This window comes from Lissotriton vulgaris, chromosome 10 (genome assembly GCF_964263255.1).
Source record: "Lissotriton vulgaris chromosome 10, aLisVul1.2, whole genome shotgun sequence".
Lineage (NCBI taxonomy): Eukaryota > Metazoa > Chordata > Amphibia > Caudata > Salamandridae > Lissotriton > Lissotriton vulgaris.
In genome coordinates this window covers 282,403,073-282,428,333 of record NC_141698.1, presented here as the reverse complement: position 1 = coordinate 282,428,333, position 25,261 = coordinate 282,403,073, and the positions used below count along the sequence as shown (strand labels likewise).

The 25,261-nt window shown below is 52.5% G+C and overlaps 1 protein-coding gene across 29 annotated transcripts in view; it reads left to right on the top strand.

Annotated features, from left to right (window-relative positions):
• The window catches only part of MAP4 (microtubule associated protein 4), a 1,807,860-nt gene that overhangs the window by 1,450,958 nt on the left and 331,641 nt on the right, over positions 1–25,261 (top strand). For all 29 annotated transcript variants that reach the window (XM_086941043.1, XM_086941031.1, XM_086941029.1 and 26 more), the window contains one exon: positions 3,503–3,671. In XM_086941043.1, the coding sequence (XP_086797169.1) occupies positions 3,503–3,671 (169 nt within the window). The remainder of the gene's footprint in view (positions 1–3,502; positions 3,672–25,261) is intronic.

Here is a 25,261-nt window from a genome sequence, read left to right as displayed (position 1 = left end):
AAAACTCACGGTTTTACCAGAAAAGGGCGCTCGCGGGATTTCCAAGGGCCCTAACCTGAAAGAGACATAGACAAAGGACAAAGCATAAACGCATCCATTGGTATACACTTATCTCTCTTAAGGTTAAACAAGGTGCGCTTCCATCCGTGACCTCATCTATTATGGATCACGTCGTGCCCCCACTAGTGCTCATATTTATGTGACATTAGTGATATCCTCTGTTGTCTGGTCATTTCAGAGGACGAATCCAACATTGTTTGTTCAAAAAGCTCTTAATGATACAATGGGACTCGTTCTGTGAGTGTACTCACGTGGTAAATAGGTGCCAAATGCTCGATACACCCTACACTGAGTAGCGCTTAGGTTGTGCCAACCCCTTAACGGTGTCTAAAAAAAGCAGGATTGGTCTTTCGTGCTATAAGTATAACCGCTAAAAGAGTGAACACCGTAATATGGAAGATTATCGGAACAGAATGTCGGCTTACGTGGAGTCAGAAATGGCTTCAGTTCATGGGATCCGCGGCTGGGGGTTCTCGCCATGCAACCTTTAAAAGAAAGGGAAGAGGTAAGCTCGGTATAGCTAGGGTGTTGAGCCTAAGCAAAGGCAAAAGCACACATGCACACACTTACTTGAATATGGGTGTTCTCCCTCATCAAACCTATCGTACGGTCGTCCGCGGCCCGAATGTTGCCGTTAGGACGCTGAGTTTACAATGATGTACTGTTTTAGAGTCACAAGGGACTCACCCAGGGAGGCATGCGGGGAGACGTTTGTAAGTAGTTCTTAAAGTAGCAGACCTTATTCTTAGACAACAAAAACTTTGATGCTGGTGAAACAAACTAAATCTGGAAATTCTGTATCAGTGTATATTCAATCTTAGTGGTACATAAATGTACTTGCTGTAGATGTGAAAACAGATGGACTGCTATATCAGAAGGTGTATTACAGACTTCAAGGACCAGGGTTCCTCGTGTATTATATAGCTATATTGATCAGGAGTAAAACCCGTGTGTGCCTGTCTTTAATACGAGGCATCGTGATGTTTAAAAAAGGTTACTGATGGTAAAGTCATTGTATCTTGTGAGATGTCAATACCTAAGCCTGATCAGTGGTCGAGAGGGAGACTAGGACATAAACAAGTGGCCACTAAATAACCTCAATGTGGTGCTGACTTATCACTGTCTGAGGTGGACAAACAAATTCATAGACTGTCATTAGACCGGATTTGACCAATCATGCAGAGGTAAAATTACCCACGTGCAATGGTATAGAACCAACCATAGTGCAGCGGTAAAAAACAAACAGGGGGTTAGCACCGCATTACAGTGCCCCATGGTATATTGTCATTCAACCCAGTTTTGTGCGTGGATAGACAATATATCCAGTGTTGCTCCTTCTCAAATAGTACATTCTGCGCTCTGGTGTTAGGTTGGAGTTGCTCGATGATGATCCACCTGATATCTTTGGGGGTATGATTATCTTGCAGAAAATGTTCCGTCAGTTTAGTAGTATTCTTGCGACATCTAATGTTGCTGTGGTGTTCGCAGATGTGTTATTTTACTTTTCTTGAGATCAACCTCCTTTCCTGGTACAGACGTCTGAAGGCCCACCTACCTCTTGGCCAAGCGTTGGCTCTGTAAAAGAATGACCCATGCTGAACTGCACCCCCTTCCCCAGCTCCTGTTCGTTCCATCTGAGCGGTGCAGCTTCCCTTGGTGGCTTGAGCGCTTTGCTGAAATAGACACCACTTTTGTGTTTTTTCTGTGATTTGCGCACACAGTGAATGACATGTGAATGGACGTGCAGCCAGCATTGAACACTCTTGAGTGCACTGCAGTTGTGTATATCCTCGCTCCGGAAACAGTTCTGCAGGCGTACACATCCGGGACTCCATCAAATCACTTTCCTTCTATTGGAAAAGGACTGTCAGAATCCGAACGTCGCTCACTTTGTTTTGACATGTAAACAAGGTTTACAAATCGTGGGATGTAAATAACAGAATACATGAGGGAAGTGTCTTTTCTGTCGTGTTTGGCGGTGAAGTTCTTTCTGAACAAAGGCTTTTGTTCTCACATTCGTAGTTGACAAAAACAGAAAATGGAACGAAAACATTACCTGTAGAGATGAAACCGAGGCGTGGAAAGAGCCACCATGGCCTGGGTGTTTCAGAAGCACGACAGGCCTACGGCATTTAGCCATGAATAAGTACAGGGATTTACATTGTTGTTTCATGCAGTTTGAGTGAAATACTCTCCTTTTGGGTACAGGCGATGAGATTCATTCACAAACCCGACTCGTGTGAGGTTTTTGGCAGTGAGCAGGTTTGCTCTCACTAGATCTTCGTGTGTATTACCTGCCCACTGCTGACGCCAGCAGGCCTCTAGCCCGGGCTGGAGTCTTTTCCTCTTGAAATGGTCTATGCTCTCGGACGAGGATTTCCTTTCTAGCCCTGAGAGATGATCAGGGTGGAACCATGGTGTACAGGTGTTGCTGGATGAGACAGTTGCGGGGCTCACATAATAACCTGCCTGCCCTGCACCTTCTGCTGAAACTGGTCTTGGATATAAAGGCTTGGTCTGCGGACGCTCATTTCGAAGTTTATCCGTTTGTGAATAGGGAAGTAATTTCAGTATGGACAGAACACGCTTTGAGCTCACCTCTGCCAGGCCATCACATGGGCCAATTGTGTTACGGACAGTACATGTACATGCCTCCCCCAAAAATGTTTTGATAATAACACTCCGGAAAGAGGAAAGTCCACACCTTTCACATAGTTATCTGCCGTACAAGGGCATAGCCAACTATTCCTCACACTCCCCCGTCTGCATTGCGATCCTTGTCCTACCAGCACTGCTTCCTACTTTTTATATTCTCTCCCCACCCTCTGTTTCATGCCCACTTCCAAAACCACACCTAGCCTTTCCCCGCTTTTGGCTGCATCCACAGCATGCTAGCATTTCTTACCTGTCTCATATATACATCCCATCCTAGCTTCTCTCTCCTAAGCCTGCACTGTCACCTCCACAACCCCACTAAGCCCTCCTCTGATTTTGGCTGCATCTACAGTCTGCGGTCACTTCTTCCCAGCCTACTGCACACTCCTCAGCCTAGCTTTTCTCTCTTCCACCTGCGATTTCACCTGCATGCATCCAAAACCAAACCTTGCCCTCCTCTGCACTCACAAAATCCTCTGTCAGACAGGTTACCAGCTGAGAGCTGCCAAACTAAGCCATAGATCAAGGGAGAGCTTGGAAGAGGTTGAAAGTCAAAAACTCACGAGGAATGCAAGAGTGGAGCTCAGCTTTTCAGGGACGATACTGATGGACCCTTCAGTTGTTGTGGTGTGATATATCCTGTTAGCTGCATGCCAGACAATGTGTTGTGCTTGTAACTCCTTGGAACTGCTAGTCAGTGAATAGTCAGTCGTCTGTTCAAGAAGACAGGTTTGCATTGCTTGAATTGACCATCAGTTAAGTGAACATTGTGTCTTTTTATCTATAGGGTCTAAACTTCAAAAGTCCAGCTAAGACCCCAGAAGTGAAGACACCAGTTACTAAGACCTCTGCAGCAGGAACCCCTCGTGCTGCTGTGAAACCTGCTACTGGGACGCCTAAAGCAGCAATGGTTCCAGCAGTCGCTGTCGCCTCTACCACACCCAGGAGGCCAACAAGTAAGCACTGCCAGGCTCAATCTGGCAAAGACCATTCTTTTTATTAAGTGCCATTTCTTGTCTTTGCATTGATGAATAGAATCTAATATCACCAACGGTGGTTTTGAATTGTGGCAGGAGCAATTTTAGATGCTTGGCTGGTGTTCTGTCTCCTTACCTTCAGCAACCTGATTACTGTGTAGTTGAGCAACCACGGATAGTTTGCCTCGGGTCTCCTCTGCAGTGGCCGGTCTCTGCCCTGAGTAGTCTCCCATTTGCACTTGAAACAAAGCTAAGTTAAGTAGGACAAACGCATGTCCACCGTCTAAAGTTGGCGAAGTGAGCTAAAGAACGATGATGGATTTAACCCAGATCTGTGACGGGGGTGAGTGTTTGAAAAGTTTCAGTGCTCCGTCCATCATCTCCTTGTGTTTGCTTTGTTCGCTCTAAGTTGGCAGGGTATGCCCAGACGTGGGTTCCTTGCTCACTTTGCCACTGAAGTCCTGGCTTGTCAGTTCGGGCTGGACTGTTCCCATGAGACACATGGTCAAGACTGTTTTGCAATATGGCTGGGTCTGAACTGAGGTGCTGAAGGGAGCTAAAGAATGATGATAGCTTAAGCCCAGATCTGCGACTGAGGATGAGTGTCTGTAAAGTTTCAGCGTCAATCCATTATCTCCCTGTGTTTGTTGTGTTTCCTATCTTAGAACAGATGTCGTGAAGGTGGATGGGTAGGGTTGCTGTAATATTAGCAGAGACAGCTTTTCAAATAGGGGCGCCCTAAAAGCAGCACCATACATCTCCTAGGGGTTCCTTATCTAAATAAAAATCTGTTTGCATAATTCTAAAAAGGTTAGGATGTCACTATGTGTACTTGATGGTGGTTCACTTAGAGGACTAGGTGTACACATATAATCTCACTGTTCCATTTCTGGATGCATGGCTGTGAGGTTTGAGGGCCATATAGGAGTAAATCTGCTTCCGTTGTTTTCAGCTGGGAATAGAATAGTGTTTGAGGTTTCAGAGTGCTGGGGCAGGAGGAGAGCGTAGTTACAGTGACACCAGGTGTCAATACGAAGTGTAACGTGCATCAGTGCTTGCACACTCGCAGTGATATGTAAGCTGCCTAACTGTGCCGCACGACATGTAGGATTCACTAGGGACCGTCCGAATCTGTAGAGCAGACTCATTGGACATTTTCAAAACACCTCGGATCTCAACCTAAATGTCTAGGTATAACGAACGCCTGCAAAATCCACTGAAAGGAAGGAGACATGACTGGGCCCAAGAAGGCTGCAGTTTTCAGCCCGGAATCGTAACACACCTGGCACCGAGAACCTCTGACGGGAGCCCATTTGAGTTTCAGCTGGCATCTGCTCAGTGCGTCTTTGCGGGGATGTTGCCAAGCAGATGGCATTCAGTAGAGGTAGTGAGATAGAGGCTATCAGTTGTGTGATATCAACAACCAATGCACACAAACACATTGGTGTGGGCGGGTGCAGACCCTTGCATCAAAACAGTGAGTGTGCTTTTATGGCTTTTGTTTTTGGCTTCAGAGAGAGCCGTCATTTTCATACGATTCTTAGGATTTGCTCGCAGTTGCTCCCTTTTCTCCTTACAGAAACCGAACACGAAATCTGCAGCTTCACATATCTTTATTATGATTTGAACGGTCTGTAGTCGTAGTCCATTGGCCACCACCAGTTCAATTTGGAAAATGAAAACTATCTTTTCTCAGGTTGGACCCGATTCCTTGTAAACTGTCAGCAGTTGATTCTCACCCCTTAGATGTCCCTATCCAACGAGGTGCCAGATCACTGATTTTCGTCCTTTTATTCTCCTTAACTTTCTGTACCGCCCATGCCACCTTATGTGGGATTTTCACAGTGGCAGCAGTTAGTTTTTAATTAGCAGGGTACCGAACAGTACATACTGTTCACACAAAAACAAATAAGCATAGAAAAGGTGACTTATTTTGAAGCTGGTCTTAAAACACTTTACATTTCATATCTTGCATTCAATTTATCAAGGTTTCATACTGAGCTATCGTTTCTAGTCTGCAACAGACCACAGGTTTGGACAACTATTTTCAGCTGATACCTGTGTTCATAATATACTCAAGTTGCTTAATCGATTTTGACCTAAGTGTTTGAAATGCCAGGGTGACAACTTTGTCTGACCTCCCTTTTTGCTCGACCAACCAGGGGCCCAGAAAAAAACAAAGTGCTGAGTGGTTGGCGGCTTCGCTCTTGGATTGTTACAGATGGAATCTGAAAGAAACACGTTAGTGTTAGATTCCTTACCTTAGAATATCCCCAGGCGTCAGTCTGGATCCAGAAACTTTTGCGTAGCAGTACCCCTGCGCGTCGGTAGGCGTCGTCTGCAGGCGTCCCCTGCGGCTCCGCGTCCGTCGTTGGCGTCGTGCGCCGTGATGACGTCGCTGGAGTATATAGACGCCGCCTCCGCGCGCTGACGTCAGTTCTTCTTTTTTCCGCGCCAGTGGACGCAGATCTGAAGAGCAGTACTCCGGTCTTTGACCAAGTTTTTCGATTGTTTTTTCTCTTACTGTGCCTGATAGGATGCCTGGGTTTAAGAATTGCGATGACTGTGAGCGCACGATGTGGGTCACGGACCATCACCGCCTCTGTCTCCGGTGTCTGGGCCCCGACCACGACGTGGACTCCTGTGTCGACTGCCGGGCCCTCACCAACAAGGCTAGGCGGGAGCGGTCCCGCAAGCTGCTGGAGCTCCGGGTGTCGGCCCCACGTCGGGACCGGGAGCGGTCCCGGTCCGGCCGGAGGTCGAGAGAGCGTTCGAGGGAGCGGTCGCGGAGCCGCGCCGAGCGTTCCGGAAGTCGACACCACTCGTCAGGCTCGTCAGGTAGGAAGCACAAGAAGTCGGGGCGTCGTCATCGTACCCCCGACTCCCCCCCGACGCTCGCGCGATGCGGCCGGGGGCTCGGGTGACCCCAACCCCGCGGCTCCGCGAGAGTCGCCGGCGCGGCCTGCCTCATACCCTCCGGTCCCTGGGCATGGCGCGACGCCTGAGGAGATCGAGGCGTTCCTCATGGCCATGAGGGCGCTCGCTTCTCCGACGGGGCCTACGGTGCCTTCGGGCCCAGTGCTACCGTCTGGGGGCCCTGGCGGTTCGGGTGTCCCTGCCTCGGCGCCGTCGGGTGCTCCGGCCCCGGCGCCGCCGACGGCTCCGACCCCGGCGCCGCAAGGGCCTTCGGGATCGGCGCCGGCTGGTCTTCCGGCCTCCCCGGCGCCGTTGCCATCGGGGTTACCCCCGACGCCGCCCCCGCGCGGCGCCGGTTCTCCAGTGCCGGCTCCGGCCGGCGGTGGGGTTCCGACGCCGGCTCCGGGCGGCGCCGTCCCCTTACCTTCTCCGACGCCGGACGCGGCGCCGGACGGGCGTCGCTCGACGCCGGTCCCGGCGCCGATGGGGCCCATGAACCCCGAGGAGCCGGTCTTCATCATTGACTCCGAATACGGAGAGGATGAGGAGTACGGTGAAGGTTGGGAGGGGTCCGAGGACCCTCTGTCACGCGAGTGCCAGTATGACCCGGACTGGACAGGTGACTTGGGGGATGCCAGTGGTTTGGACGACTCTCCTAACCCTGGTTTGATCTCTCCTCCTTCCGTGGCATCGGTGGAGGGAGCTGCCTATTCTGTGGTGCTGATGAGGGCTGCCAAGGCCTTAAACCTTGAGCTCCCCGTCGCGGCCGTGAGGCCTAACATCCTCACCGAGGTCTTCAAACCGCAGTCATGCCCACAGGAGCCACTGCTGCCGTTTAATGAAGCCTTGTCAGACGTTCTGTTGGGCACGTGGTCCAGGCCCGCTTCAGGTGCGCCTGTTGATCGGAACGTGGTCAGGCGCCACCGTCCTTGTCCGGACGACCCCAAGTACCTGTCTATCCACCCCACTCCTGAGAGTCTGGTGATCCAGGCCTCGACCTCCCAGTCCGCATTCCCGTCGGCCCCGCCCGACCGGGAATCCAAGAGGTATGACCAGTTTGGCAAAAAGGTCTTCTCGTCCATTAGTTTGGGCCTGCGGTCTTGCAACACCGCCTGCCTCTTGGGCCGCTACACCCACTCTGTGTGGGATACGGTCGCGGAGCTGCTGCCAGAATGCCCCATGGAGGTGCGGGCAAAACTCGGTCAGGCTGTGGCTGAGGGCCGAGATGCAGCGAAATATTCAATTCGGTGTGGTCTTGATACGACCGACTCGCTGGGCAGAGCTATGTCTACGACGGTGGCGATTCGTCGCCACGCCTGGCTGAGATCCGCCAATTTTTCGGCTGATGTCCAGAATACTCTGATGGACATGCCGTTTGATGGCTGTCACCTGTTCGGTGACAAGGCGGACCACGCGCTGGAACGCTTCAAGGACTCTAGGGTCACGGCCAAGTCCTTGGGTCTCTCGACCCAGCGTCAGCAACCGGGTTCGTTTCGCCCCTTTCGTGGCCAAGGAAGGGGCGCCCCCACACGTGCTGCCAGCCACGCGCCGCAACAATCCTTTCAACGCGGTGGCGGCCGTGGAAACCGCCGCGGTGGCGGTCGGGGACAACGGCGGGGTCAGACCACACCCTCCCCCGCAGCATCTACCCCAAAATCCTCCTAGTCCGTGCTTTCGGCCCCATGTGACGCCAGTGGGTGGCAGGGTTCGCCATCACCACGCTCACTGGCGCACAATCACTTCGGACAGGTGGGTGCTGCAAATTGTCCGAAGGGGCTACTCCCTCCCCTTCGAGACCTCTCCTCCAGCCATGCCACCGCAGAACCACCGTGTGTCGGGGGACCACTTGACGCTTCTGCAGGAGGAAGTTACGGCCCTCTTGGCCAAGGGGGCCATCGAGCGCGTTCCTGGGCCAGAAGTAGGGCGTGGTTGTTATTCCCACTACTTTCTGGTGCCCAAGAAGGACAAGGGGGGCCTACGTCCTATCTTGGATCTAAGGAACGTCAACGGCTTCCTCCGGAAGGAGAAGTTCAAGATGTTGACGTTAGCTCAGGTCTTGGCTGCTCTAGACCCGCAAGACTGGATGGTAGCGTTGGACTTGCAGGACGCCTATTTTCACATCCCCGTCCTGCCGGCCCACCGGCGTTACCTGCGGTTCACGGTAGGCCTGGAGCACTTTCAGTTTATCGTGCTCCCCTTCGGCCTTACCAGCGCCCCACGGGTGTTCACAAAGGTGATGGCGGTGGTCGCAGCCCATCTGCGCAGGTTAGGGGTCTCAGTCTTCCCCTACCTAGACGACTGGTTGTTGAAGGCGGGCTCGCCCCAGACAGTCGTCCACCACCTTCAGATGACGGCAGACCTCTTGCACGACCTGGGGTTCTCCATCAATGTGCCGAAATCACACCTGTGCCCCTCTCAAAAGCTCCTCTTCATCGGAGCGGTTCTGGACTCGGCGCAGTTTCGGGTTTATCCTCCGGAACGGCGGGTTCGGGATATTCAGGCTTTGATTCCCATCTTTCAGCCGCTATCCCGAGTTTCGGTCAGGTTGACGCTGCGGCTGCTGGGACTGATGGCTTCCTGCATCCTTCTGGTGCATCACGCCCGGTGGCGGATGCGGGCTCTGCAGTGGGACCTGAAGTTTCAGTGGGCCCAGCATCAGGGCAACTTGTCCGACCACATCTTGATCTCGGAGGGCACTGCGAGACAACTGCAGTGGTGGCTTACGGACCGCGATTGGGTCAGGGGCAAGTCCCTCTCCCTTCCCCAACCGGAGCACGTTGTCGTGACGGACGCGTCCCTCCAGGGCTGGGGTGGCCACTTGGGAGAGGCAGAGATCAGAGGCATCTGGTCTCCGGCAGAGTCCCGGCTCCATATCAACTTGTTGGAGCTGCGGGCGATTCGTCTGGCACTGAAGGCATTCCTCCCCTTTGTCAACGGGAGTGTAGTGCAGGTGTTCACCGACAACACCACCGCCATGTGGTACTGCAACAAACAGGGCGGAGTGGGGTCGTGGACCCTTTGCCAGGAGGCTCTGCGCCTCTGGCAATGGCTGGAACGTCAGGGCGTGACTCTGACGGTTCAACACCTGGCAGGTTCTCTGAACGCCAGGGCGGACGAACTCAGCCGTCGGTGCTCGATGGATCACGAATGGCGTCTGAACTCGGACGTGGCGCAAGGCATCTTTCTGCAATGGGGAGAGCCTTGGTTAGATCTATTCGCCACAGAAGAGAACGCGCAATGTCATCAGTTCTGCGCGTTGGAGTTTCCAAGACGGCACTCGCACGGCGACGCCTTTCGGCGCGAGTGGAGTTGCGGTCTGTTATACGCCTTTCCGCCTATACCACTTCTGCCCAGAGTGCTGAAGAAGATCAGGCGCGACCGGGCCCAAGTTATCCTTGTGGCTCCGGACTGGGCTCGAAGGTACTGGTATCCCGAGCTACTCAGCATGTCAGTCGGTCCCCCGATCCGCCTGCCTCTTCAGGAGGACCTTCTGTCGCAGCAGCAGGGGACGGTCCTCCACCCGAACCTGTCCAGTCTCCACCTCCATGCTTGGAGATTGAGCGGCGGCAGTTGAGGCCATTTGACTTGCCTCCTGAAGTCTGTGATGTTATTCTGGCAGCCAGGCGTCCCTCCACTAAGTCGGTATACGCCTGTCGGTGGAACAGATTTGTGGCATGGTGCACAGCAAAGGCTGTGGATCCTCTCTCTGCCCCTCTTTCGGAGGTTCTTCTGTTTCTTCTTTCTCTTGCCCAGCAGGGCTCTGCTCTGGGCACTATCAAGGGCTACCTTTCTGCCCTTTCAGCCTTTTTGAGGCTTCCTGATCAGCCTTCTTTGTTCAAATCCCCGATTGTAACTCGGTTCTTAAAAGGCATCACTCACATGTTTCCACCTGTTCCGTTTGTGATGCCTCAGTGGGATTTGAACCTGGTTCTGACCTTCCTGATGTGTGCTCCCTTTGAGCCCCTTCATTCTTGTCCTCTCCGTCTCCTGACTTTAAAGACGGCTTTCCTGGTTGCCATCACCTCTGCCAGGAGAGTGAGTGAGCTCCAGGCTCTTTCTGTCCAACCTCCTTTCCTGTCCATTCATCCTGACAAGGTGGTTCTGAGGACTAGACCTTCTTTCCTGCCCAAGGTTGTTTCGGCCTTTCACATCGGGCAGTCCATCACCCTCCCTTCCTTCTTCCCGCCTCCGCATCCTTCAAAGGATGAAGAGCGGCTCCACCGTCTGGACCCAAAACGTGCGCTTTCATTCTACATGGATCGCACACGCCAGTTCCGGGTGGATGACCAACTGTTTGTTGGCTACGTGGGTGCGAAGAAGGGACGGGCGGTTTGTAAGCGAACCATCTCTCGATGGGTCGTCCTCTGCATCAAAGCGTGCTACTCTTTGGCTCGGAAGGAGCCTCCTGTTGGGCTGAGGGCCCATTCCACTCGGGCCACGGCGGCTACTACTGCCCTGGGCCGGGGAGTCCCCTTGCAGGACATTTGCCAAGCGGCTACGTGGGCCTCGCTGCACACCTTTGCGAGGCACTACTGCCTGGACAGTCCAGTCCGGAGGGATGGCTTCTTTGGCCGTTCTGTCCTCCAGGACTTTCTGGTGTAGTTTTGTATTGGTTCGCAGACCCACCACCGGGGTTGGTATTGCTGGGGTATGTATTCTAAGGTAAGGAATCTAACACTAACGTGTTTCTTTCAGATGAACAAGTTACTTACCTTCGGTAACGATATATCTGTAAGAAACATTAGTTAGTGTTAGATTCCTTACCGAACCCACCCATCCTCCCCGTTCTGCGAACTGATACCTAGGGTTAAGGTCATCCCTTTCAGGGCCCTAGTTTTACATGGCACCAGTGTTGGTTCTCTCATGGCTCTGCGTCTCCTGGCGCGGAAATGCTGTGTGCAAAGAACTGACGTCAGCGCGCGGAGGCGGCGTCTATATACTCCAGCGGCGTCATCACGGCGCACGACGCCAACGACGGACGCGGAGCCGCAGGGGACGCCTGCAGACGACGCCTACCGACGCGCAGGGGTACTGCTACGCAAAAGTTTCCGGATCCAGACTGACGCCTGGGGATATTCTAAGGTAAGGAATCTAACACTAACTAATGTTTCTTACAGATATATCGTTACCGAAGGTAAGTAACTTGTTCTTCGGGTGCAATCTAAATTTTATAAACCTAGCTTAGCTTTAAAAAGGTTTTCCTCTGACATTCTCCAATTTCGTGCATTCCCAGAGAGCATGTGACCAACTATCCAGTGCTGCTGGACATGTAACACATTGGTTCAAATATTTTCCGGAGAATTTATTGAGGTGTTCATGTGTGGAGTATTACTGATTTACTAAGTAATATTGAATCCTTACTAAATTAGAGCGGTTAGTGTAAACGTTCATTTCTCAGTTCAGCTTTGCCCACTCCACATTTGAAAAATCGAAGCCTAGGTCTTTGTTTGTTTTATTATGATAAAGAACTATAATTATTCACAATTACATGCAATATAGCCCCAGTTAGGAGCTACCAAAAAACGTCATATTCTGGAGAGGAGATCCTTACTTCAGGACCCACCGACCTAGCATGTCAATAAGACATTTTAAAAACTCTTCCCGGAATGCAGTCTGTAGTCTGCCTGTAGAATTACAGATGGCAATCACTTCTCCAGAACGAGTGATTAAGGGACATTCTATATTTATTTATCTACCTTATCTGATAGAGACTTATAGCCGCAGATTCCTTACCTTTGAATTTTCCCCGAGCACCAGACTGGATCAGAAAACATTTCTACAGTAGTACCTCTGCATGTGGGTAGAAGGCGTCGAGCAGCTCCATGACGGTGGCGTCCACCGGATGTGATGCCGACAGAGTCCGTATAAGCCCTCACCTGAAACCCGTTTCTGTCTTTCGTCACTTACACGCGTATCTGTAGAGCGGTACTTCTGTCCATTTTTGGGCCCATATCTACTTTTATCAACGACAGTGTGAACTTTTCTGGATGTTTTCGGGTCATGTGAACTAAGATGTTGACCCCCCCATCCTCATTCTATTTGCATGTGGTGTCTGGGCGTGCACCGTGACTCCGAAGGGGGCGACTCATTTCTTCAGCTTTGATCTTCAGCGTTGCAGGAGTGCCGCACGACCTTGTTAGTGGTGCGGTGGTCGGAGGTCCATCGCCAGTCGCAGCCATCTTCTTCCTCCAAAGGCCAGATCCGACATCCTTCGGTTTTGCTGTCAACTGGTAAGTCATGTCGTAGGCAGTCGGATTTGCGGTCTTCCCCAACTTTACAGCATATCTGCAGTATCTGACACTCCTCCTATTCCTCCAGTTACGGAGTCGAAGCGAGAATCTGCCCGTGCCGTCCGGTATTTCCTGGCGGCGAGGCAACTCTGTATAGGATGAGGAGGGAATACTGTTTCTCCCTTTATTCTGTTTTATTTCTCTGCCTCCCTCCGATGCGCGTCTCAGTCCCATGGAGACCGAAGAAGCCTTGATTGGCTCCAAGACGGCGAGCCTCCCTCTGCATTAGTGAGGCCCTCTGGATCTATGATTGAATCCTTATCGGCTCCACTGCACAGCCCTTCGGGGTTTGCACCTGTGACGCCAGTGTTGGATCCGCCGGGCCTGACATTGGAGTTGATGGTGCCAATCGCTGCTATTATATTGCTCCTCCCCGATGCCGAGGTGTTGCGTCTTGGACACCAGTCGACATCAGGACCAACATCAGCAGAACAGTTCTTTTTGGGATACCTACCTCTGCCTTCCGAGGAGCCCCCTGCTATTTTCCCCTTGTGAGGCCAGTATTTTGGTGAGGTCTGAGATGGCATAAGTGTCACTACTCAGCCTCCTCTTGAGTTTCATTGGGTTTCTGACCTTGGTGAGGCTTGTGGCCTTGACTGTTCCCCATTATCAGGCTTGTATTCTCCTCCTAGCCTCGCTACTGAGACTAGCTCTGCTTTTGCTGAGCTTCTGCAGAGAGTTGTTGTGGCTCTGGAGCTGCAACTCCCTTCTGTAGAGGTGGACATTGATCCCCTAATTGGGGTACTTCATCAGGGCCATATGGGGGCTGAGCCTGTGTTCCCCTTCAGTGAAGCCCTCTTTGATATTTTGTTGGGATCTTGGGCTAAACCAGCTTCAAGGGCCTCAGTTGAGCAATCTTTAGCTCATAGGCAACGTCCTGTCCTGGAGACCCGATCTGCCTCTTCCGACAGACAAATTTGTGCAGCTTTGTGGTTCAGGCTGCTGCAGCCTCCCCTGATATCAGCGCCCTGACCAGCATAAAAGTCTAGATGCTCTTGGTCAAGATATCTTTTCTGTCATCAATTCTGCTTTGTGGTCCCTTAACCCTTTAAATGCGGGCAAAATTTTCCTGCAGTGCGGGAACATTTTACGCATGCATAAATTGAACGGCTCCCAGCCATCCACGCTGACGCCACCCGTGACGTCAGACGGCCGGGGGCCGTCCGACACATCCAAAGGGTTAATACCACTTGTGATCTGGGCCGTTTTTCTCACATGTGGTGGGATTTGGTCTTGTGCCTTCTCCCCGCTGTCCCTGATGACACCTGGGAAATTTTACTTAGCTGTTCCAGAACGGCCATCAATCGGCTAAATTGGTGATTTGCTGTGACATAGGTACCACAGATTCTGTTGGGCGATCCATGGCTCTTTCGGTAGCTCTTCACCAGCGTGCCTGGTTACACATCCACGCTTTTTAAGAGGCTGTTTAATCCAAATTATTGGATAATATGCCTTTCGGTGGTCAACATCTCTTTGGCATTCAAGCTGACTCCGCTTTACACTGTTTACGGGATAGTCAGGGTGGAGCAAAATCTTAAGCCCTGATTGCTATACCATTCTCTTCTTCTTTTCTCTGATACTTAGTCTGCCCAGGGATGGTCTCTTTGATTTATTTCCTCAGTGAGTTGTTCTAAGGTGGTGCTCCTTAGTTTCTTCTGTTCACTCATCACCTCCAACTGGCATCTGGTGTGGTGCTCCTGCCCAAACAGGTTTTTTTAGGTCGAGCCTAGCGCAGCACGCATGCGCTGCTCTAGGAGATGACCTCTTGGAATCGGTCTTCACTTTTCTGAAAATCTTGCGTTTGCTTTTTTTTTTTTTAGCAGTAATTGTATTGGCCTTTGCATTTGTCTTTCAGAAAAGAAAGCACGCAATGGGCCAAGAGCTGGTACATGACCCACCTTTTTCTTAAAATGTTGACTTCCACGGCATCCACCTTGCAGGAGCGAGCAGCAGCGTGCAGGGGCCAGCTGTTTCTAATTAGCGTGGCCCCGCTTGTGTACATTTGCCTGTCTCGCAGTCTCTTTCACTTTCGTGCCGTGCTTGTTTCTTTCAGTTTCTCCACTTTGAGCTCCGTTGTGGTATGTTATTTGTCTTTGCCTAATGTTCAAACCTTTACCAAAACTCGGCGATGCTTTTCTTTAAAGCAGAGTTGTGAAGGAGGTAGGTTACACTGGTGAAGTGGCACATCATTCGGCTGCCAATTTTATTATGCTCGAAAGAGTGAATTTGGGTTACAAAGGACAAAACAAAATACAAGCCAGTGCAGTCTAAAGTCCTGTCTACACCCATCAATGTAATATCATCTGGACATCTTTGCCTGCTGTGCGTGCATACTTTCTGTCGGCTCCGCAGCAGCCCTTTCTCGTTTTGCAGAAGAATAACAAATCTTTTGCAACTGACCACTTTCTGCTAAAATCAGACGAGTTCTGCGTAGACTGCCAAGTACCCTGTGTGGCGGGCTGCAATCACCCAGCTCCAGGTATGCGATTCCTCAGGTGCGTCTACAGTGGCTGCTAAATCACTGTGTGCGTAATGCAATTCTCCACATGAGTGTAGAAAGGCGGGGCATCCTTGATTAAAATATGTTTTCAACAATCGTGTATTCGCAGGCCCTGAAAGGGATCCTGAGCGATGAAAAGTTGTGATTGTCAAGATCAAGTTCGTACTCCAGAATGTTACTTTTGGTGTCTTTTACCTCTGCTGATTATTACTAATTCTTGCAAATTCTAGAATTCTCTATTGAGGCATACTCCAGTTTTTCTCTCCCACTCTTTCAATGGCATGTCCCTTCTCTTTCTCCCTCTTCCTCATTCAGAAGGCAAGTTCAAAATCTGGTGAGCCATCTCCACCCTTCATCTTTCTTAGGTTAATTAATTGTGTACTGTTAAACAGTGTAATATTCACACTTGTTTTTATATATATTTCAATGGTGCAGCAGGTGCAATGGCACCGGGCCAAAAAGTTGTCAGAACTCCTCTAAACACCTAATATTGCTATATTTGATTACTAAACGGGCAGTCAAATTTCAGTTACCTTGCAGTTGAGAGAGGCTTTATTTAGATAGTGCAGCAGGTGTAGTGACACTGGGGCCTAAAGCTCTAGGAGAAACTCTAACCACCAACGATTGCAATTCTTTACTATTAAACAGGCAGTCACAAGTGCTCTACAACATAGCCTAAACACATTAACAAAGCCAATAGCTCTGGCAAAACACTTATAAGGTCTCAAAGGCGAGACCTATTAGCTATGCTAATGCATGTCCTTTCTTGCATTCTTACCCATGTCAATGATCGGTAGTGGTTCCTGGTTGTTTTTTGAGAACCATCTGTTCGGGGCATATGAGCTACAGATCTCACACTGTGCATTAGATCGCCACCTGGTGTTAGGCTTGGATGATTGCATGTTGTTGTCGTCTTGGAAGAAGTCTTTGTAGTCACGAGATAGGTGACTCCTCCCTTGGGCGATAGTGCGCATGGGCATCGCCTCCATCCTTAGATTGTTTTTTTCCGCCACTGGGTTCGGATGAAACTTTTCACTCCGGTTCGAAATCTACTTTTTAAGCACTTCGAAGCGTAAATTTTTTCTTCAAACTTCGCCAAACAACTTTCAATATCGACAAACATCGACTCGACTTCATCAGCTCGATTCTGGTTGTCGACTCGGGCCGTTGGGCCTACCCACGCCGTGAGGCCTACACCTAATGGAAAGGACGCTATTCAAAAGATGCCCCGAGTGTGGAGCAAAATTTCCACACAGTGACCATCACGAGGTCTGTAACCTGTGCTTGTTGCCAGAACACTACGAATCCAGCTGCACAGCCTGTGCATCCTTTCGATCGAAAAAGACCATTCGAGGTCGGAGGGCCCGTCCACGCGACATGCAGAGATCAGCTCCGGAACCAATGGATATCTTCGACGAAGGTCCATGCGTCCCAGAAGAAGTTTCCAATGATCTCCAGATCGTATCCGAGGCAAATAACTCCGATGACTCCATACCTTCGGGGCAACGCATGAGTACCACTGCCCCCCCCCCCCCCAGCCCAAACACCAAAATCAAAGACAAAGGTCAACACTCCGCCTGCGGGGCCCAGTCGAGACCGAAAAAACACTTTGAAAGCCCCGCCATCGAGCCTGGCTCAGAAGAAAATAATGAAGCCTTCCGGTAGCTCCATACCTAGCAAACCGTATGTGCCAATAACACCTGCTCCCTCTGCAATGAAACAAAAAAATCCCGGTTCCGAAACACACTCCGAAACCGTCGACTCCGAAAGACAAAATTGTTCCGAAAACAATGAAGCCTGCTTCCGATGCCTCGAAAACAGCTTCCACTCCAAAGCCAATACCCTCGATGTCGACACAGACCAAGCCTGCTTCCGATGCTTCCAAGTCCACGAAACAGGCTTCAGCTCCAAAGACAATATCTTCAGTGCCGAAATCTATGCCAAAGGACTCCACATCAGCTCCTAAGGCTAAAGACAAGCAACAAATAGGTTCGAAACCGAAAAAATCGGCTGTGCCTTTATAAGAGGAGCTTTTCCAACCAGATCCTTTACAGAAAAGGATCTACATGGATCCAGAAACAGGACATGTTTCCACAACACCACACAGGAAGAAGTCAGATACAGCACCTACACCTCCAGTGCCTGTCAAGAAGAAGGACTCTGTCACATCTCCTATGCACCCTTCTTCTCCTGTATCTCCTTCTCCTCTTCCTCTCCCTTTTTTTTTTTTTTAATTTGTTTTTATTGCAGAGTTAGAAACCACAGAATACAATTAGTCAACCAGTCCACTCGTGACGTCCCCCCCGATCAACAGTAAAATGTATACCATACACAGCCATTCAGCCCGCATCCCGGAGGCCGGGCGGCATAGTACTCTACTTAGTAGGAAAACATCACGGTGAGCGTCCCTTAGGGACCATGGTCGAAAGATCGTTTTACGTATCTGCATTTTACCCCCCCACCCTCAGCAATGCCTCCGTCAGCCATTCCACTTGCGTGATCAATGCTACTATCCGCTTCCGGACCCACCTCGAGCGCTGTAGAGCCTATCATGCCTGGCCGCTCCCCCTAGCCATCTCTTACTCCGCACAGTGCCCTACTGGCCCTACTTAACTCGAAGTCTCCATCGCAGACAACCAACTTCTTGGCTTCCGACCCACCCCAAACTCCCACTGAACAACCCCCCGATGTCCCCACCCCGGCAACTGCTAATGGTGTGTGCTTCGTCCTGATGTGTTGGATGGATCCCACTACAGTGTCAATGACAACTCTGTGTTCGTATGCCCCGCAGTGTCCACTGGCCCCATTCCCTCAGTCCTCATCCTCCACCAAAGAGTCACGCAAAGCCTGCACCACCAACTCCCACGCACGCGCTGCATCCAAGGCCTTCTCATTACCAAGCTTGACAGCCTGCTTCATCCGGAGCATTCAGACCACCGCAGCAATTCATTCTTCCACCTCCGTATTGACGGCCCGCCCTTGGACTTCCAATGCCATGATATTTCTCTTTGCGCCAGTATCAGACCCAGATCAATAAATTTGCTCGTCACCTTGGTGTGTTTGGTGTGCGGGAACCAGAGCAACAAACACGCCGCCATATCGAAATCCACCTCCCTGTCGGTCACATCGTTTAGGAGGTCCCCCACCTCCGCCCAATAGGCCTCCAAATGCGGGCAACCCCAGAACAAATGATCCATGTCCGCTCCTGGAGACGAACACCGCGGGCACCGAGCGTCTTGTACCTGGAAGTACCGCCGTATTTTTTCGGGGGTCAGGTAGGCCCTATGGAGCACATAGAAATGCACTTGCTGGAAGCGCGCATTTCTCGTGCCTTTCCACGTGCGCCGTAAAATGTGACCCCACGCCGTGTCTGGGATGGGCCTGCCTACACTCTCCTCCCATTTAGCCTTGAGCCCCTGGAGCGGTTCCAGTCCCTCGTTCAGCATCCTGTTATGGAGGCATGTCACAGCCTTGAATGTGCCCGCTGCCATCACCACATACTGGCACGCCATAGTCGTGGTCGGTTCCATGAGCCCTCCTTTCCAGTGCTTCTGTATAGCCGCCACCACCGCCGCATGCAGGAGGAACCCCCCGTCAGGCAGCCCGAACTGTTCCCGAAGCACTTCGAAGGGTACCAGAGCCCCATCGATGTACAGGTCACCTACCACCTGTAGGCCCGCCTCCTCCCAATCCAGCAATGGGGACCAATCACCCCCGTGCGGCAGGGCCGTCAGCATACCGATCGGAATTTCCGGCGCATAAGGCCGCGTCGCCTTCGCTCTCCTAAGGCTCCTCTGCCAGCACAGCCTGAGTGTCCGTTCCTCCATAGTGAGGCCCCGCAACTCAAGTCTCTGCTGCATGACAATATAGGACAGCACATGGCGTTGTATCCCCAGCTCTCGGTCCTCCTCCGGACCCCTAAACACCCTGGCCACATGTTGCGTGAGGACCTGCAGTTGCGCCGCCAAATAATATAGTTCAAAGTCGGGTACAGCCATACCCCCCTCAATCTTGGGGCGAAGCAGCGTGCTCAGAGCCACTCTACGGCGGCCATGTCCCCACAGGAAACCAATAATCATCGTCCTCAGGTCTCTAAAGATCCCCTGAGGAATCCAGATAGGCAACGTCCGGAAGTAGTACAGGATGCGGGGGAGCACCACCATTTTCAAGAGAGCAATCCTACCCAGAACTGTCAGCGGGAGGGTCGACCAGAAGGATATGCTGCCCCTCAGTGCCCGAACGCACCGACCAATGTTGCCCTCTAATAGGTCCGCGGTCGCGTGGTAAATACGGACTCCCAGATAAGTGAAGCAAGATGGCTCCCAGACCACCCCCAGGTCGCGAGCAGGGTTGGGCGACTCCCCTCTCAGCGGAAACACACAGGTCTTCGCCCAGTTAACCTTAAGGCCCGACAGCCGGCCAAACTCCGATAACAGGTCCATCGCTCCTTCCAGGGCCCCGCCGTATCGTAGAGGTACAGGAGTAGGTCGTCAGCATACAGCGATATGTGATGCTGCTGCCCGCCGCTGGCTATCCCCGCGTATTTGTCACCCGACCTCGCATGGACCGCCAAAGGCTCCATCGCCAGAGCAAACAATAGGGGGGAAAGGGAGCACCCCTGTCTCGTGCCCCTACCCACCGGGTATGCCGCAGACACCAGACCACCCAAACGACCCGCGCCGTCGCCGAGGCATACAAGACCCTCGTCCACCGGCGGAACCCCTCACCTATGCCAAACCTCTCCAACACTCCATCCAGGAAAGGCCATTCCAAACTATCAAAGGCCTTCTCAATGTCCACGGACAGGACCGCTTGGGCCCCGTCCCCATCCAAGATGGCGTCCATTATCCCCACCAGGCGGCGAATATTCAGCGCCGTGCTCCTCGTGGGGATAAACCCAGCCTGATCCCTGTGCACCAGGCCCGTCATGTGTGGGGCCAGTCTGGTTGCTAGAATTCGGCTCAGGATCTTGTAGTCCACCGTCAACATGGACAGCGAGCGATAGGACCTCACATCTGTTGCATCCCTGCCAGGCTTTAGGAGCGGCACAATCAAGGCCTCACGCATGGACCCAGGCAAACCCCCTGTCTCATAAGCTTCCGTGTACACCACCAGTAGCCTGGGGGCCAGGCTGTCGACATACTGCTGATAAATTTCTATTGGTAACCCGTCCACCCCGGGCGTTTTATTACGAGCCATATGTTTAATGGCCACCCGTATTTCAGTGAGCGTGATCGGGCCGCCCAACTCTTTCGCGTCCTCCTCGTCTAGGACCGGAAGCTGCCTCGCCCCTAGGTACTCCGCTATTTCCTGGACCTCCACTCCCAACTGACTCTGATACAATTCCTGATAATACACCCGAAAGCACTCCAACACCGCTGCCTGGGAATACACCATCTCCCCCCGTGCGTTGCTAATGCTAAGGATCGGGCAGCCCCTAAGTTCCGGGTTAGCAAGTCTGGACAAGAGCGTGCCCACCTTGTCCCGTTCTGCATGCACTCTGATGACGTATTGCCTGTAGTCGTAACACCTCAACCGTTCCGTCTCGGTGGCGACCACTTCCTTCGCTTCCAATAACTGGGTCTGTAAATCCGGCCTGGCCGGCCTGCGGCGCTCCAAATCTCTCAAAGTCTCTTCCGCTTTCATAAGTGCATTCAACACAGTCGTACGAGCATTCGAAAACCTACCCAGACACACCCCTCTCACCACCACTTTCATTGCATCCCATTCAGTGGACCTACTCGTGGCCGTACCCTCGTTCTCGCCAAAGTAACGGTCGATGGCTTGCTAGACAGCGTCACTGAATACTGAGTCCTCCAGCGTATCTGGCCGGAGCCGCCATGTTGGTATCGCTGAGCGCTCCCACTGCCACTGGATGTGTACCAATAGAGGGTTATGATCCGAGATGGTTCTAGCCAGGTACTCCGTATGGGAAATCAATAGGGCTAGGGACCCACTACAGAGCACTGAATCTATCCTCACATGTAGTGCGTGGAGAGCAGAGTAAAAGGAATAATCCCTGGTGTCTCTGTGCTGCTCCCGCCAAACATCCAGCAACCCCCATCTGTCCTGCCAGTCCTTCCTGTGCATGGCCAACTTGCGCACCGGGGAGTCTACAAGGGGAGGGTGGGACCTATCCAGAGCCACATCCGTAATCGAGTTGAAGTCCCCCCCTAACACTATCGGGCCCGCCAGGAAAGAGGCCAAGGACCCAGAGAGGCCATCAAAATATCGAGCCTGATCAGTATTTGGCGCATACACACAACAGAGAACCACATCCCTTCCATACAGCCTCCCCTCCACTGCTACGAACCTACCATCAGGGTCCACTACTTGATTCAGCACCTGGAACGGTATCCCCGCCCTCACCCAAATCAGTACCCCCCTGGCATATGCTGAGTAAGTGGTGCCGAACACCTGGCCCGCCATCTTTTTTGCAACGCAGCGCACTCTTTTTTGGTCAGATGGGTTTCTTGTAGCATAGCAATCTGGACCCCCCTTCGCACCAGGTATGCGTGTACTTTGTGGCGTTTAACCATAGTTCGCAGCCCCCGGACATTCCACGTCAGGCATTTCAAGTTAGGTAATGCCCCCATACCAACATCGATCAGTCCGAGCCAAATAACAAAAGTTCACATCCCCCCCATAGCAGTTGCCCCCCCCAGAACACACCCTGAACAGAAAAACACCCCAAACCCCACTCCCCAGGACAGAGCCTACGAACCCAATGTCAGCCCCAATCCAAACCTCGAACCAACTACCCATTCTCCTACCCTGTGGTCTCCACCACAGAAGGCCTTAAGGGCCCAAGGGGGGTGAGTTATCGCCGACCCCAGCTAGCGGAGCCCACACCCCGCGCCCTCATCCCACTCTGCGCACTCAGCCCCCCTCCCGGCAACCCACTCATCGCCAACAGGATACCGCCCTACCATTAGGTCTCGACCAAGTCCCAACACAGTCTCAACCGCAAAATATTCCATCAGAGGTCTGGGGGGTCACCACCGGCCCCTTCGAGCTTTCCGCCTCTGAGAGGTCCTCTCCTGTCCTGCTGCCTTCCCCGCCCGAGTCAGTTTCCACCAGATCATTGTTCTGTTGCGACCCCGTGATGGCCGCCGTTGCTGCGAGCGCATCTCTCTTTTCCGCAGCCATTAGAGCCTCCCGTTTCTCCCGCTGGCGCCTGTTGCGGGACCGGATGCGCTGCGATTGTCTGATCCGGGTGTTGCTTAGGCTGATCTCGCCTACTTTTATGCGACCTGTCCGTCCCCGCTCTATACGACTCCAGCCACTGCCATACTTCATCCGGAGTCTGGAAGAAGTGCGTAGTCTCATCCAGTATGACCCGCAGCTTGGCCGGGAAGAGCAAGGAATATTGGATGCCCTCCTCCCGTAGCTCCTTCTTCACCGCTAGGAACGATGCCCTGTTCTTCTGGACCGCCTGAGTGTAGTCCGGGAAGATCGTGACCTTGCTGTTTTCCACCTCATACGGGCCCGACATCCTAGCCCTCTGGATGAGGAGGTCCCGGTCCTTATAGTGGAGGAGCCGCACCACCATCGGTCGGAGGGGGGCGGCCGAGCCCTGGTGGGCGAGCAGGCACCCTGTGGGCTCGCTCCAGAGTAAAGAAAGGAGTAAGCCCCTCCGGTGCCACCACTGTGCGGAACCAGTTCTCCATGTAGGCCACCGCATCCTCCCCCTCAATTCGTTCCGGCAGGCCTACGACCCGCACGTTGTTTCGTCCATTGCGGCCTTCGGCATCCTCCGCCCGTCGTTCCAGAGAGTCCAACCGGGCCAGTATGTCTGTGATCCTGTGTTCCGCGGTCACCACCGACGGTTTCAGGTCCAATAACAGCTGATCATGGTCCTTGACCCTATCCGCCAGCTTCGCGTGGTCCGCTCGCAATAGCCCCAGTCCCGTGGCCACTTGTGCGATGTCCTGGTGCAACGCCTCCTTGGTCGAGGTGATCGCATCGAGTATGGCGTCCAGACGTCGGTTTAGCCGCTGCTCCTGGTCCAACTCCGGCGGGGAAGTCTCACCCATCTGAGACGATGCCGCCAGGTCCCCCTCAGCGCTCCTCGGCCACCAGCCCTCCGGCCGCTGCCATTTCAGGGTACTGCGTCACAGGCCAAAAAGCCCGTCCAGCTTCTGCACTCGTAATTCGGCGCCAACTCACTGATACTGAGCAGGATCAAGTGCCACAGCCGATGCCCTCAGGGCCAATGGCCAGCGTGGCGAGCACTGTTCAGCCGACCCCCTCGTAAGCCTGAGGGGGGAAGGAAGGAGATAAAGATGGCGGCCAGCGAGGGTCCCCAAAGTCCGGGCGGGGCGAATCACTGTCCCCTGACCTCTGGAACTGTCGCCTCTGTCCCCAATGCCTCGATCTATCGGCTGCAGGGCCTCCCGCCAGTCGGCGACAACTCGGCTCAAAGTTGATGTCCGGGGCTGCCCGACCTCATCGCCGCCATTTTCTTCTCACTCTCGGCAACACCTCTGCCGTCGCCCAACTCGGTCTCCTCGGGGCCAGCAGTCCCCCAGCAACTTTCCGTCTGTGCCCAGCGGTCCCCTCACACTTCAGAGGGCAGGAGTGTCGACCTCGGGTCGCCCAGGGTGCAAAAAGCAGGAGAATTAGCGGGATTCCGCGCAGAGCTGCGAGCTCACGCCGCCATCCCGATCGGCGTCCAAGCCACGCCCCCCCTCCTCTTCCTTTAAACATTTCACCACAACATTCTCCACCACATACACCTCCTCAGGATGTTGATGATGATGAGTATAGCTTGGGGGAGGTAGAGACCCAGATGACCCTTTTCCCTACCCAACAGGTTCACCAAACTGGGAGTATCCAAACCCACATGATGTACCAGATATTCCTGACCCACATACATATCCATCTAAACCTTCTCCTCCAGAAGACAATATTGGGTTTGGACACTTAATTAATAGGGCTGCCTCTATCACAATGTCAACATGCATTCAGATGAGGCAGAGGAAGATTTTGTATTAGACACTTTTGAACACTCCCAAAAATCTGTGCAAATACTGCCAATGATTAAAGGAGTCATTAAGCATGCACCAGAAGTGTTTAAAGATCCTGTACGAGCTAGAATCCTAAACCCAAGGATAGAGAAAAAGTACAGAGCACCTCCTGGGGACCCTTCCTACATTAAAGGACGGTACAAAAGGTGGCGATGGACGGAGCATCTGAACCAATCAAACACTCAGACCCAGTTAACAGATCTGGGTTTAATCCATCACCGTTCTTTAGCCCACTCTGCCGCCCCAGTTCAGACATGGCCATATGCAAATCAATCTGACCCTGTGCCTCATGGGAACAGTCCAGCCCGAACTGCCAAGCCATGCCTTCCCTGGACCGGAAACAAGCTTCCTAGGACCGTTTTCTGGCATTACAGCCATCTTCAGCCAGGCTTGCTTGAATCCAGTGACAAAGTGAGCAAGGGACTCACGTCTGAGCATACCCTGCCAACTTATGGCGAACAAAGCGGTACAAAAGGGGATGGATTAAACCCAGATCTGTTGACTGGGTGTGAGTGTTTGATTGGTTCAGATGCTCCGTCCATCACCACCCCCTTTTGTACTGCTTTGTTCGCCATAAGTTGGCAGGGTATGCTCAGACGTGAGTCCCTTGCTCACTTTGCCACTGGATTCAAGCAAGCCTGGCTGAAGACTGCTGTAATGCCAGAAACCGGTCATAGGAAGCTTGTTTCTGGTACAGGGAAGGCATGGCTTGGCAGTTCGGGCTGGATTGATCCCATGAGGCACAGGGTCAAACTGAATTGCATATGGCCATGTCTGAACTGGGGTGGCAGAGTGGGCTAAAGAACGGTGATGGATTAAACCCAGATCTGTTGA